This window comes from Hyaloscypha bicolor (genome assembly GCF_002865645.1).
Source record: "Hyaloscypha bicolor E unplaced genomic scaffold K444scaffold_60, whole genome shotgun sequence".
Lineage (NCBI taxonomy): Eukaryota > Fungi > Ascomycota > Leotiomycetes > Helotiales > Hyaloscyphaceae > Hyaloscypha > Hyaloscypha bicolor.
The window spans coordinates 517181-530800 of record NW_020194562.1 but is presented as its reverse complement, the minus strand read 5'-3'; the positions used below and the strand labels follow the sequence as shown (position 1 = coordinate 530800).

Genomic DNA, 13620 nt, shown 5'->3' with positions numbered 1-13620 from the left:
AGGGGAAGATGGGGGGGGGGGGAAATCCCGCAACCTCATGACTTGAAGAATTTAGAAAAAGATGATGGCTTGTTGGAGGGGTGCAAAAAGAATCTTTGAGGGGAGACTGTGACGACGATAAGCAATCGTGAGTCTTAGCTGGATTTGGGCATTCCTGAGGTGCAAATTGGCGGCACCGTGTGATTATAGCCTGGTATGAGGTATACCGAAGGGCGGTCAACACGAGTTTTGAAAAGGGATAAATACTGTCTCTGTTCCTTTGTTGAACCGCTCTTTCCTAGTTAATAACTCGACGGACTTCTAAAAATTTTCATGCTGCTGTGCCGAAAATGAAATCATTATTCCGATTCAAGATGCAAGGAGCCCTTGTATCCTTTGCCTTTGCGCTTTATATTTCTACTGTTGATTCTTCTGTCCTTAAAGCACAATTGGATCCTCGCGCGGATTGTCGTACCATTACTGTTGTCTCTGGGGATTCATGTGGAGCTTTGGCTACTAAGTGTGGCGTTACCGCTGCTCAATTCACAACATTCAACCCCAGCCCTACGTTATGTTCTACTCTTCAAGTAAGTCAACCCCCCCAATACCAATCTTGCACCGCACAATTGCTGATATCCCTCTAGATTGGCCAACGGGTGTGCTGTTCCGCAGGCACACTCCCCGACCTAACACCCAAGCAAAACGCTAGCGGAACTTGCTTCGTCTACAAGGTCGCCCCAGGAGATTTTTGCGCTGCAATTGCAACCGCTCATGGCACTCTCACCGTCGCCCAAATCGAGGCTTATAACACCAAGACATGGGGCTGGACAGGCTGTGCTGGACTCCAGGCCGGTGCGGCTATCTGCTTGAGTACTGGGACACCTCCAATGCCTGCACCTGTTGATGCTGCCATCTGTGGACCTCAAGTCCCGGGTACGAAACCACCTCCTGCGGGGATCTCCTTGGCGTCGCTCAATCCTTGTCCGCTTAATGCTTGTTGTGATATTTGGGGACAGTGCGGTACCACGTTGGAGTTCTGTACTATCTCAACTTCTATGACAGGAGCTCCTGGTGAGCATATTAAAGAGCCGCTACCCATGACTGATTTTAATGGAACCTGTAGGAACTGCTGCACCAGGAGCCAATGGCTGTATTTCCAATTGTGGAGTGAACATCATTAACGTCTCACCACCAGTTAACCAGTTCATGCGGATTGGATATTATGAAGGCTGGACTGGTTCACGCTCCTGCCTCAAAATGGACGTTTCAGATATCACTTTCTTCGGAGCAAATGATTATACTCATGTTCATTTCGCTTTTGGGTCCATTACTACCGATTTCAAAGTTGCTATTGGGGCTGATGTCGCTGCCCAGTTTAATAAATTCGTAGCAGTGCCGCAGGGCAGCTTCAAAAAGGTTTTGTCATTTGGTGGATGGAGCTTCTCAACCGATGTGGATAGTTTTCCTATATTTAGAACGGGTGTTACCAGTGCGAATCGTCAGACCTTTGCGAACAATGTCGTGGCTTTCATTGTTGCTAATGGTCTTGATGGTGTGGACTTCGATTGGGAGTACCCAGGTCAGTTGTTTCTTCTTGAATTTTTTGGCAGCTGGCACTTTAATTGACAACTAACAAATGAAAATCCAGGAGCACCAGATATCCCTGGCATTCCACCCGGGAGTCCAACCGATGGTCCCAACTACCTCGAATTCCTCAAAATGGTACGAGCTGCTCTTCCTGCTGGAAAGACTGTCTCGATTGCTGCTCCAGCTTCCTATTGGTATTTGAAGGGATTCCCGATCGTCGAGATGGCCGCTGTGGTCGACTATATCATTTACATGACCTATGACTTACACGGACAGTGGGATTATGGGAATACTTTCTCAAGTTCCGGCTGTGCCAATGGAAACTGCCTTAGATCTCATGTGAATTTCACTGAGACTCTCGACGCACTATCCATGATTACGAAAGCTGGTGTTACTACTAACAAGATTGCTGTCGGCGTGACTTCTTATGGCCGTTCTTTCAAGGGGACAACTGCTGGTTGCACGGGACCAATGTGTACATTTGTTGGGCCTGATTCGGGAGCTACGTGTGAGCCCAATATTCCGAAGTTCATTCCCACGTTATCCAAAGTTGAATCTATTGCGTAAAGTTTTACTGACGCTTACTTTGATATGCAGCGGGGCCATGTACGGCTGAGCCTGGGTACATCTCAAATGCAGAAATAAACGCAATAATTGCAACCAACCCAACCGCCAAAGCCTTCTACGATAGCGCAAGCAGCTCCAACATACTCCTCTACAATTCCGTGCAATGGGTGGCTTATATGGACAACAATGAAAAGGCTCGAAGGATCGCTGCTTTCAAAGACCTCAACTTTGCCGGTACAACCGACTGGGCCATTGACCTCGCAACATTCGAGAACGCAGCTGCATGCCCTGCTTCAATACCAGACTGCGACTTTCTTCAGTACTCAACTATCGGCCAAAGCGGAGTAAACTGGAGGACAATAAATTGCACCAATCAGTGGATTACCACCACGGATCAAAACCCGATGCTGCGTTGGTATGGAATTGGTGCAGACGGAGCTTGGACAGATGCGCTGAACCACTACAACGACCACCGGCAGGGATCGAGTTTAAGTTTTACAGAAGCTATCAGCGACTTCTTTCATGGACCAGGAGCTATGGACTGCCAGACCACTAATGCATTTGATGGCTGCGTTGGAAACGATCTGCAGTGTCATGACACTGTTGGCGCCGATAGTGGTCCAGCCGGGTACTTCATTCTAAACTCGTTCATACACATCGAGCAGGTACGGATTTCGTTAATCATTCCCTCGGGTGGAACCTTCTCCCATACTTCGAATTACTAAGAGACCCGGCTGATGTTATTTACAGTTACTGGAGGCATTCTACACTGGAGTCACCAACGCTCACGGACCACTGGCAGATCAGCTTGGAGGTTTCACTTCAACCTTCGCTCCTGTTAAGGTCGAGCCGGACTTCTTTAAGATTGCCCTTGATATATTCGGTCTTGGCTTCGCACTTACAGCAGCACCAATCTGGAACTCGGGTAAGTCACGCAGAGATCTCGGATAACCAAGAATTGAACATACTAACAGATAATTCTTAGTTTTGAGAGATTTGCCTTATTTTAAGCTAAACCCAAAGGCCTTGGGAACCCTGAAGGATTCGGTAAACGCATTTGTTTCGAATTCAATTACAATAATAAAGGATTCCAGTGTTGCGTAAGTTCTCACAATCTTCTTGTCCCTGGTACTATTCAGAGAATTACGTTAATGATTAGTAACTAATGGTCTTCCAGTTCCGAGGCAATCAATAGGTTGAACACAGTAGCCGAAACACTAGCCCAACTAACAGAAGGTTATTTCAAGACAATAGACCTCACCAATCAAAATATTTTCGATGGGAGTAACACGGCTTTGCTATCCTCGATGATCAAAGATGGCGTATTCCTGATGGCAACAGTGCCCACTGACCTGGATATTCAGGCAATTATCTTCAAATCTACGTTTGCAATCTTGATCCCATTCGCATGGGGTCTCGTCGATGACGGAGTCTTCATCCTCGACCCTGGGATCGCTTGCGGTGCTGCTCTACCCAACGATATACACATCACCCCTGCCGGAGCCAGCTTGACAGGAGCCTGCGTTGGAAACAAGCAATACTACGTAGCTGGGGTCTCTGGGACGTCTAGATCGTGTGATTCAAATGGGTGTGTTGATTCTTCTTTTGCACTAGTGCCAGGATTGAGCTCCTTGGATGGTAAAAATTGGGGCGGAGTGACTCTCAATCATATCATCACGGGGTATGTGAATCTCAATTCTGATATGCCTCCTGGAATACATCAAGTTGACGTATCTCTAGCGCCGTTAATTCGTTTGCTGCCAATGGAAATAGAAATGGTGGAACGATGGCGGATGCAAGCAACACAGATACTCTGTCCGCAATCCAGGATGCAGACATAACGGCTCCAGGTATCAACAATATTCCAGTCTGTAGCGATGCGGAGGCATTCGGCAACTGGCAAACCAAAGAGTTGACTGGCAACAAAACTCCTAACTTTCCTTGCAACTGAGGTTTGGAAGCTGCACAACTACAATTAGCAAATGATATAACATACTCTCAAGCAATGAGATGGCATGTAATGGGTGGCTACAAGTCTAAACAAATCGCATGATTAGCAACTCCCCCACTACACTCTCGCTGTTTCATTTAACTCAACTAGAGAGTGCGCTTGAACTGGGAGCTCTGAAACTTGTCTCTACCGTACTGGGAGCTTCCTTCACGTGTACCCTAGCTTTCTTATAGCCCAGAGGCACCCTGTCACGCGCCTTCGAAACACGACTCCGCTCAACTCCTTGCTCTATATTACGTGGGTCGCGCAAGTGAGGATATACTCTTAAGCAATACACCGTAGCTTGATTATAGGGAGCTATATTCACGTGCGGAGCTGTATTTACATACACGAGCAGGCTGAGATGCGTGCCTTGAGGCGCTTTCCCATAATTGCTTTCTTTTAATTATATTTAATACTAATATACTTTTTTTATTTAATAGAAAATATTTAAAGAGCTTTTTATTAAATTTGTTTTTAAGAATTGAAATTTAGCTTTAATTATTATAATTATTAAAGTAATTAAAAAAGTTTTATTTAATTCTTTAAAATAAATAAATAAATTCTTTCTTAATTAATTTATATAAGATTACTTATTTAATATATATTTAAATAAAATAGTCATATATAATTAATAAGCTTTTTTAATACTTTATAAACTAAATACTTAGCTCTTATATATTATTTTTCTTTTAAGTTATTTCTCGACTTAAAATACATTTTTAATTTCTTATATTAAGGTCTAATTAAATATTCAAGTATTAGAAATATAAGTATATTACTAGTATTAATAAGAATTTCAAATAAAATAATATAATAAGTAAAGAATAACTTAGATTTAAGAAAAGCTAAATTGAATTTATATTCTAGTTATAATAATACTATATTCTCTTTTTGACTTCCTAGTTTAATATAAGATTATATTTATAATACTAAGCTTTCTTTTTTACTAAAAAAAACCCCCCCCTTGGAATCCTCTATTTATAAAATAGCAGCTCCTAAAAGTTTATTTTTTTTATTGCACATCAGAGAGAAGTCTTCTCCGGCGCTTTAACTCAAATCTGAAAAGAGACTGCTAAATGTACTTCGTGTCACTTTTATTATCATATATGCTCCCTATTCCACAATCATCATCCTCCGTGCACTACTACCATTCATCCTCACCACCTTTCTATCTTCTTCCATTGCCAGGGTGACGCCCGTACAAAAGCCGCCGGCGGCAATATTTGACCTCCACCTATCCACAGTCCTCCTCACTCGTTTCCGTTGCTCTTCACTCGGGCTCACAATTGCCACGACCCTCAACGAATACGCCAATCTCACATAAATACCGCTGAGGTGGTGACTATGAAGCGGTTCTGCCAGATCAAGAAGTGAATCGCATCTAGCAAGTAACTCCTTCCCCCATAATTCTGATACTGATTCTTGGCTGACCTGAGAGAGTACCCAGCAAAGGAGGGCTTGTGCTGTTTCGTAGAAGGTTAAAGAGACGAGAAGGCAATCTGGTAATTTTGAACAGTCCGCTGCAGCAGTGTTCTGGGTCTCTGGGCTATTGGATGTGGTGGGGAGGCCGTCGGCGTCCCCTTTAGTGCTATGATTATGACCCTCCATTGAGCAACTCGAGCTAGTTTTATCCAGTTCTGATTTTATTCTCAATGCATCGGCCTCTATCGCTAGAATCTCCGAAGCACCCGAAGATGATGAAACTCGATCCACTCGGAATAGGAAGGACGGTATTATAGTGAGAACATCCATGACTCTATCTGTTGCGGGCTTTACGTCCCCCTCGAAGGGAATTGTAAGCCATTCCGTCTGCGCGAGAAAAGATGGGACGCGGTGGAAGATAGAGACAGAGAACTAGACCCAGATCAGCGTTCGTTCAAGAAACGCACGAATTGTACCTACCATCTGCGTCCTCACGGTCCTGAATATCAAACACCATTGCTTTTCCCTGCAAGCCGCCGGACCCAAAATCTCCAGCATCCTAGCTGCACCCATAACGTGTTGAGAATAAGGCGTGAGATTTGTTCCACATATGATCTCAAAGATCGTCAGCATGATCGGCAGGCATATTTGTTCCAGGCTCGGCTGTCTCATTTCAGGGTGGAACTGCTCAAGCTGGCTTCTTTGCTTTCTAATTGCGAAGCCGTACCATTTGTAGGCCTCCGCCATCACGCTTTTGGAATTGACGAGCTTGCCGTGGTACCCTAGTGCTACCGCAAGGACGCACCTTTCGATGGCGAAGGAAGAGGAGTTGGATGCTTGAGTGAGAAGTGATGGGAGGCGCGACATCCACGGGAGGCCTTCGGTTTGGAGGATTGTTATCCAGTGGGAGATGTATTGCCGAGTCATTATGGGGGAGTTGTCCATATGTGTTGGCAGGAGGCTAGCCGGTTCCGGAGAGTAGCAACGCATGAGTGTTTTCGTCGTGTTGGGCAGAGGGGAGGTGGGCAATGACCTGCAAGGTAGGGGAGTGTCCTCCTCCCTGGGGGTTCCAAAAGTTGAAGGAGTGGAAGAGTTAGATCGTTGGGAAGATTGATCGGGTTCAAGAGGGGAGCACGAACCCCCCTTTAGGCTGTCGCGTTCTCGGGCATGTACGACCTTCTTTGTCTTCGAGAGTCCTGTAGTGACATCGGCGTGGAGGAAGACCATTCCAGTGACAGCACCAGAGCATTCTTTTCCCAATCTCAGACACTGCGCACATGCTGGAGAGGCTTTATCACACTGTGTTTAAGGTGAGTAAGCAGGACTGTGGGGGTGCGGGATATTCCCACCTTGACTTTACGTGCCCTGCACCGTTCACAGCCTTTGCTACGGCCTTCGCTCTTCACTCGTACCATCTTATGATCATTCCACACCCAACGTCACCAGGCATAGAGGTTTTAGGAGGTCGTCAATCTCTGTGAGCGTCGTTGAGATGGCTAAAACGAGGTTGCTGATGACAGTATTGTGGCGGCAGGGATGAGACAGGGGCTGTTGGCGGCACAGGACCGCCGAAGTTGAGGGATCATGTCAGCACTAGCACCTCATATGCGGAGGCGCGGAGTCGCGGATTCGCGGAGTCCATCTCAGAAGTACTCATGACACAAAGTCGTGCTATTGAAACGACGTGGGTACTTTTCAGCCCTATGGTTCAGATCACTTACAGTATGGTTCGGAGTAACTTGAGTGACTGCGTGCAAATAAGAGGTGCGACCATGGGAAGCGATAGGCAAAAGGCGACGATTCTCTTCGCTGTCAACTGAACCCTCGCACCTTACTAGCCTGGTCGCAAACGTCTGTGTTTTTAGGGTATTTCACTGAAGATTGCCCACTAAAGAGAAATCTAACAAATTTAACTTATTTCGCAATTACTTAGAATAAGGTTTCTATACTCGAGTTAGCTTTTTTCTTTTTATACGGTCGAGTTTATCGACAGTATGCCTCATAGTCCTTGTATAATTGTGATTAAAATCATCAAGTCAGATTTCGCGAGGCTCGCCAGCACCTTCACTATACCGAGTTCAATAGCGATGCTGTATTGCGGTGAACTGGATGCATAGGAGAGTTTCGTTGATCTGGAAGTCATGCCACGAACTCTCTGAACGGTGCAACGCAAGTTGATACTCGCAAGACAGTGACCTCAAAGCACCATCAAGATGTAGGAGGATGGGTGGTAACGATTGGTGATTCGCTAGAACTAACATCGCTGATCAGGTCGTCCAGTCACCCCTTAGGACAAGAATCCTGCGGAAAAGTCACCCTCATAATGTTTCGGCCCCCTTCCGAATACCGCCAGATGCCTGACGCCGAGTTGCATTGTACCCCATCCTTCTGGCCAAGGTCTTACCGACATTGCAGGCTCTGATGTTTCGTCCGAAGTATCCTTCCATATCTTTCGTCCAACCCAACTTTTCAAACTCCAAACACCTCTCCCAGACCTCCTCGGTCCAGTCTTCTCCTTTATTAAACGGACTTGGCAGCAGGTGCGTCATCTGGACCACGTTAGATGGAGTGTACAGACCGATTGTGGAACATACAATAACCGAGCTCACCTTTCCTTTATGGTAGTGAGTCATCCTTCTGAAGTCTCGTCTCCTTCCACGCAGCTCTCTCTCAATTTTGTTGTCACAGCCGTCCTGATCGCCGTACACCTTCTTCGAGACGAAAACAGGAGGGAACTCTCCGTCGAGGAGCCGACAACTAGGACCGATGAAGCTTTTGATAAGTTGCGCCAAGGTTACGGAACCATTGTTTATCCGTCGACACTGGAACAACGAGCAGCCATGCAAATAGGCGGAAGCTGCGCCGTCGCTGCGCCAGAAGTTGTGCTCGAGTGGAATGGGGGTTGGGTGGTATCGTTCTTTCAAGGTGTGGTACAACAGGCGGGAGGAGAGCGCAAGACAGGTCAAAGTGCACCAGTCACCCTTCTTCGCAAGTACGTCAAAAACGCAAAGTACCAGCTCGGCTGGGAGATCGAGAAGTGGGAATGTGGCGATTGTTCGAGCGTTGACTGGTACAATGTTAGCAGAGCAGCAGTGACACAGGAGTGGTGCAGGCTCGGCAGGGACAATTGTCCTGGGTTGGTACATTCAACTCTGTGCATCTTGTTAAAGAGTTCAGTTCTGAGTTGCATCGTGAGCGAATGATTGTACCGAGAGCGATTGACACACTGTGAGAGATTGTATGCTGTGCAGCTGGGACAATGCGTAGCGAACGGGTGATGTGCCTGACTAATATCGATTGAAAGCGAATGGTATATGAAGTAGCGAGTGGTATGGTAAGTCTCGATGGCCAGTCGTATGGATATCGGTTCAACAGGTGTTTGTTGTGAGGAATTTCTGTTGAAGACCGCGAAGAGCTTTTGAAGGAGAGCAAGGCCGCGGTATAGGGAAGGAGCGTGGTGGGCCAAAGATCGCATCCCTTGCTCGTAGGAATGGAAAGTGTAAACGCTAGACTTCTGATGCATCTTTCAACGCGCCTTCCATGTGCAACATGATGTTAATCATGATAAGGTCATTTTGCGTCTCGCGCTGAGATGGAGGAGGAGTGGTTGAGTTGTGCAGGCCAGTCACTCGATGGTCTTGACTCGAAGACCTTCATCTATAATCTCATTGTACGAGGCCAAAGTTGAAGATTTTCTAAACTCGGTGAAGAGAGAGAGAGAGGACTTTATTATTCACCAAACTGCATTGGAGGAGACTCTAAATACACGATAAAACAATGGGACATTTAGCTCTGCGAGTTCTTGTTTTTCCAGTCGTGTTGCTTTGCATTTAAGCACACAAGGTCTTTTTCAAGAAAGCCGTCTGTCGCTCTACAGTCAAGTCAAACATCGGGCTGATATATCCATCAAAGTGACCCCCTGGAAGTATCTGAAGCTCCTTTGGCTCCAAAGCTCGCGAATAGTCTTCCAGCCCGATGTCAATCGGACAGAGGGTGTCCTTCTCAGCGAGGGTCATCAGCAGCGGAGTCGGAGAGATGTGGTGGATATGAAATGAGGGACAATAACTTCTCAGATCCTCCATGCTGCAAAACCGTCAGATTAATTCAACCGCTCTGAGGATAGGCCTTCATGTACCTTTTGAGAGTGACTTCGTTTTTCCAAAACGAATTACCCTCGCAGTTCTCAAAGACTCGAAACTCTCTGCAGTCGATAAGGCACCTGGCTTTGTGGAATCTGAACTGACAACTGGCGTCAGCACAGGTGGTTGCCCTGCAGCACGCCCAAGTCTATCTGAGCAATTTCAGCAAACCACATAGTTGATGAAGAAATCCCAAATCTTACCCGCCTGGAACCCAACGATCAACTGTGGCATCGCGTCAGGACTAATCAAACGATTCGCGTTGTCTCACCCATTCATCATGGCTAACTGGGTGACCACAGCTTTAACTCTCTTGTCAACTGCCCCGACCCACAACACATGGCCCCCACTATATGAGCTGCCCCATATCCCAACTTTCTCCAGGTTCACCTCTTTGCGCGATTGTGCATAGGTGATTGCGTCGGACATGTCAGAACTCTGCACAGAAGCAATCAATTCCTGTCGAGGCTGGCTAGGAAGGGTATCGCTAGCTCCCCATCCACGATGGTCGTAGACGAGGATATTCAAAGAAAGTTGTCTGATGAAGTGCGAAGCGTATTTATCGAGGGACATTTCCTTGACGGCGGAGAAGCCGTGGCTCATGACGAGACAGGGGAGAGGTGATGCAGACCTGCTGTTGTGCGTATAGAACCAACCCCTGAGCGTCACGCCGTCACTTGTTTTGAAGGAAATGTCTTCGCGGGTCATTTTAGCGGGCTTGGAGGTTGACTGTGAGTTTTGTGGGAGGTGAAAGTGAAGGCACTGTTTTCCTTATGTATTCTCTCGTTTATCACCATTCCAATATATTCTATGCAGTATACCTCGCATGTTGCCCTAACACGGTTAGCCTAGTAAGAGCTGTGCCTCGAGTTCACAGCAGCTGAAGTCGTCTTTCACAGGAAATGACCGCGACCACTGACGAAACCAGTAACTAACTCGTGAGCTCGTAGACGACTGGCCGAGTTGATACGCGAGTGGGGGACTCGAGCAGTCACGAACTGAAGGATTTAATTGGGGACTATTACGAATCCACAAGGAAAAGGAGGTGGGGAAGGCGAGCTGACATAAGTGTCTGGAGAACAGATGCAGGGAACTACAGCGATATTAGGGGAGAAACTAAAACGACCCCCCAGGTGTCGATTAGGGGTGTCTCAGGCAATTTTTTAATTTTTTTTTGGCTTAGCGCTCAGCATTTCCCCCCGCCTGCCCCCTCCCCCTCGCCCCCCCAAGTATCGAGTAGAAGTATTAATAAATTTTAAAGTTTTAATAATGCCTAATTATTATTTGTATATACTTAAGCCTTTCTCTCGAATTAAATTTCTTAATATAGGTATAAGGAAATTTATATATAAGAGATTTAGTTTTAAAGTATAAAAGAGCCTAGATAATTATTATATATAAAGCAAAAGTTTCAAGTATTTAATTACTAAATTTTCAGGCTCTTTTAAGATTAATACTCCCAATTAATACCCCTTTCCCTAAAATAATATAACTAATTAATATCTCGAAATATATTACTTTATATTTTTTTATTTTATAAGAGATTAAAAAGAAATAAATATTATTATATATTTATAAAACTTTTATTTTTTTAAACTAATTAAATAATAATAATAATAATAATAATAATAATAATAATAATAATAATAATAATAATAATAATAATAATAATAATAATAATAATAATAATAATATATAAAGTAATATATATAAGTATTTACTATTATTTACTAATTTCAATTAATATAGCCTTTATTAATACTTCTAATTAATATTTGGAAAAAAGAAAAAGAAAGAAAAAAGAAATTATTTTAGTTTTTTCTAATATTAGTAATAATTATTTAAATTATATTTTAAGTAAAAATATAAAAAGAATTAAAAATATTAAAATTATAAAATTATTTTTATAACTTTTTAATAATAATAGCCTTAATTAAAATAGTAATAGGTTTAAATTAATAGATATATTTAAAGCTTTTTATAAATAAAGAAATTTTTTAGCTAGAAATAAATTAATTATATAATTTAATAAAAAGTAGTTTTAATTTATAATTTTAATATAAAATAATATTAATTTACTAGCCATAATTTCAAAGCTTATTAAAATAATAAAAATCTATTTATATAATTTATTTAAATTTTATAATATTAAGTTTAAAAATACAATTAAAAGCTATTTAAAAAAAAGTTAAAGAAATATAAAAATCGAAAATTAAGAAGCTAAGCTTAATAAAACTTAGTATATAAAACTAAAAAATTGTATTTTTACCTAATTTTAAATAATTTAATTATAGTAGGTCAAGACCCGGTTTTTATACTTAATATATAATACCTATACTAGATCCTATAAGCTTATTTTTATATAATTATATTCTTTTACTTTCCAGAAATCAAGGCCCGCTTTTAGCTTTTCTTTTTAATAAATTCTCCTTATATTAAGAACTACTAGTCTTTTTTATATTAAAGGCCTGGCCCGTAATATTAATAATTATAAGTTTAAGAAAAAATTATATTAATACTTTTATTTACTTTTTATTAATAAATTTTAATATAATTAATATATATTTATATTATAAAACTAGTATTTTTATACTTTTGTATTTATTATTTAAAATAGAATTTAAATAATAATAATTATTATAAATTAAAGACTTATATTATTAAATATATAATTTATTTCTTATATTAAGGTTTCTTATAATTTTAGATTTTTTTTCAAGATAACTAAAAAGATTTAAATAATAATTAAATATAAAAAATAATTACTTAAATAAAATTATTATTATTATAAATAAAGTTTAATTAATTCTAATAATTTTTCTTTTTTTCTTTATTTTTTCTTTATAGAATTCTATTTAAATAATTAAATTACTAGTTTTATTTAATTTTATATAAAGTTTTAGCTTGTAATATTAATTATAAAATATAATATAATAAAAATATAGATTTTATTAGCTTATAATTAAATCTTTATATAGCAAATCAAAATTAAAGAAGAGCCGGTTTTTTTGCTATTTCTCTATTTTAAGTTAGTCTGGCCCCTGATTAATACCCTAATTAATCCAGGGGGAAAAGGGGGCGTTTTATTCACGGGAGAATTTTGGCGAGAGGGCAGGCGGGTGGCTTAGCGCCGAACAGGGGTGACCGTCAATTTGCGCGGGCTTCAAGTCCCCATTCTGACGACTTCATTTCTAAATGTCTCTTATTCTATTCCAAGAAATCACCTTCCTACAGTATTGCGATAAGATCATGGGACGCCACCATAGCCGAAGCTATCGCCGCACTCTAGGGTCGGGCCGCGGGCAGAGAAATCGTAATAGGGCTACCATAATTTGAAAATCAATGCAGATAGTCGAGAGAGACGCACCCTCTACAACTACCTTAACGCACCGTTCGAGCTCATATCTTAGCCCTGCAGACATCCTGCACCACGGAGAAGAGAGCCGTCGCAGGCCGATAATTAGGCCCCCGCTCGACGCATGATTCATATCTATTGAGTACCCGACAATCACGACAGCCATTTATTGGTACGGCTTCAGTATGAGGTTAATGCCAAGCATCGTGGCTTGCGAAAACAATTCCAATGCGGGCTCTTTAGGGGCTGACAGGCTTCCCGAGAAACATCTCACACTTTGAACAGGACGAGCAGTATCAGATCGCTAACTGCGAAATAGGATTTCACCAAATGTCTATCACTTCTTGGAATCTTCTCACGCATTATATTTCTGCCTCTTGAAACCATATCGATGTTCTACTTGAATTTACTCGCTCGGAAAAATCGACAAAGCTACTCGCTTGACCGGCCAGCACGTAATCAATAATGGCGTCAAAACCGTAAAAACAAACACCGCGTGGCGTGCACAAAATCGACTTATGAAGCCCGACCTTTCGAATTCGAATGCCCAAACTTAAGATAACGCATGCCCTTAATAT

At 42.3% G+C, this 13620-nt stretch overlaps 4 protein-coding genes across 4 annotated transcripts; 1 reads left to right on the top strand and 3 right to left on the bottom strand.

Moving 5' to 3' along the window:
• Positions 1-353: 353 nt before the first annotated feature.
• K444DRAFT_528583 (glycoside hydrolase family 18 protein) lies at positions 354-4084 on the top strand (the record flags this gene model as incomplete). Its single annotated transcript, XM_024874737.1, has 9 exons — positions 354-566; positions 624-1050; positions 1103-1558; positions 1628-2074; positions 2164-2798; positions 2884-3058; positions 3119-3233; positions 3311-3814; positions 3874-4084. The coding sequence occupies 9 exons, from the start codon at positions 354-356 to the stop codon at positions 4082-4084; spliced, it is 3183 nt and encodes a 1060-aa protein (XP_024737308.1).
• A 1003-nt stretch (positions 4085-5087) lies between these two features.
• K444DRAFT_612574 (uncharacterized protein) lies at positions 5088-7037 on the bottom strand. Its single transcript, XM_024880162.1, has 3 exons — positions 6898-7037; positions 6029-6847; positions 5088-5980 (listed from the first exon to the last, which is right to left on the bottom strand). The coding sequence occupies exons 1-3, from the start codon at positions 6961-6963 to the stop codon at positions 5240-5242; spliced, it is 1626 nt and encodes a 541-aa protein (XP_024737307.1). The 5' UTR covers positions 6964-7037; the 3' UTR covers positions 5088-5239.
• A 745-nt stretch (positions 7038-7782) lies between these two features.
• Positions 7783-9189, bottom strand: K444DRAFT_392163 (uncharacterized protein). The gene has a single exon (XM_024872450.1). The coding sequence runs from the start codon at positions 8692-8694 to the stop codon at positions 7867-7869; it is 828 nt and encodes a 275-aa protein (XP_024737306.1). The 5' UTR covers positions 8695-9189; the 3' UTR covers positions 7783-7866.
• A 189-nt stretch (positions 9190-9378) lies between these two features.
• K444DRAFT_652630 (DltD N-terminal domain protein) lies at positions 9379-10395 on the bottom strand (the record flags this gene model as incomplete). The annotated part of the gene is made up of 3 exons (XM_024885814.1): positions 9379-9631; positions 9740-9835; positions 9959-10395. The coding sequence occupies 3 exons, from the start codon at positions 10393-10395 to the stop codon at positions 9379-9381; spliced, it is 786 nt and encodes a 261-aa protein (XP_024737305.1).
• Between the last annotated feature and the right edge of the window lie 3225 nt (positions 10396-13620).

Coding starts and splice junctions, on each gene's coding strand:
- K444DRAFT_612574 (XM_024880162.1), bottom strand. CDS start 6,963: ATGGTACGAGTGAAGAGCGAAGGCCGTAGCAAAGGCTGTGAACGGTGC. Junction 6,848..6,897: donor GCAGGGCACGTAAAGTCAAG/GTGGGAATATCC, acceptor CCTTAAACACAG/TGTGATAAAGCCTCTCCAGC. Junction 5,981..6,028: donor GGACCGTGAGGACGCAGATG/GTAGGTACAATT, acceptor ATCTGGGTCTAG/TTCTCTGTCTCTATCTTCCA.
- K444DRAFT_392163 (XM_024872450.1), bottom strand. CDS start 8,694: ATGTACCAACCCAGGACAATTGTCCCTGCCGAGCCTGCACCACTCCTG.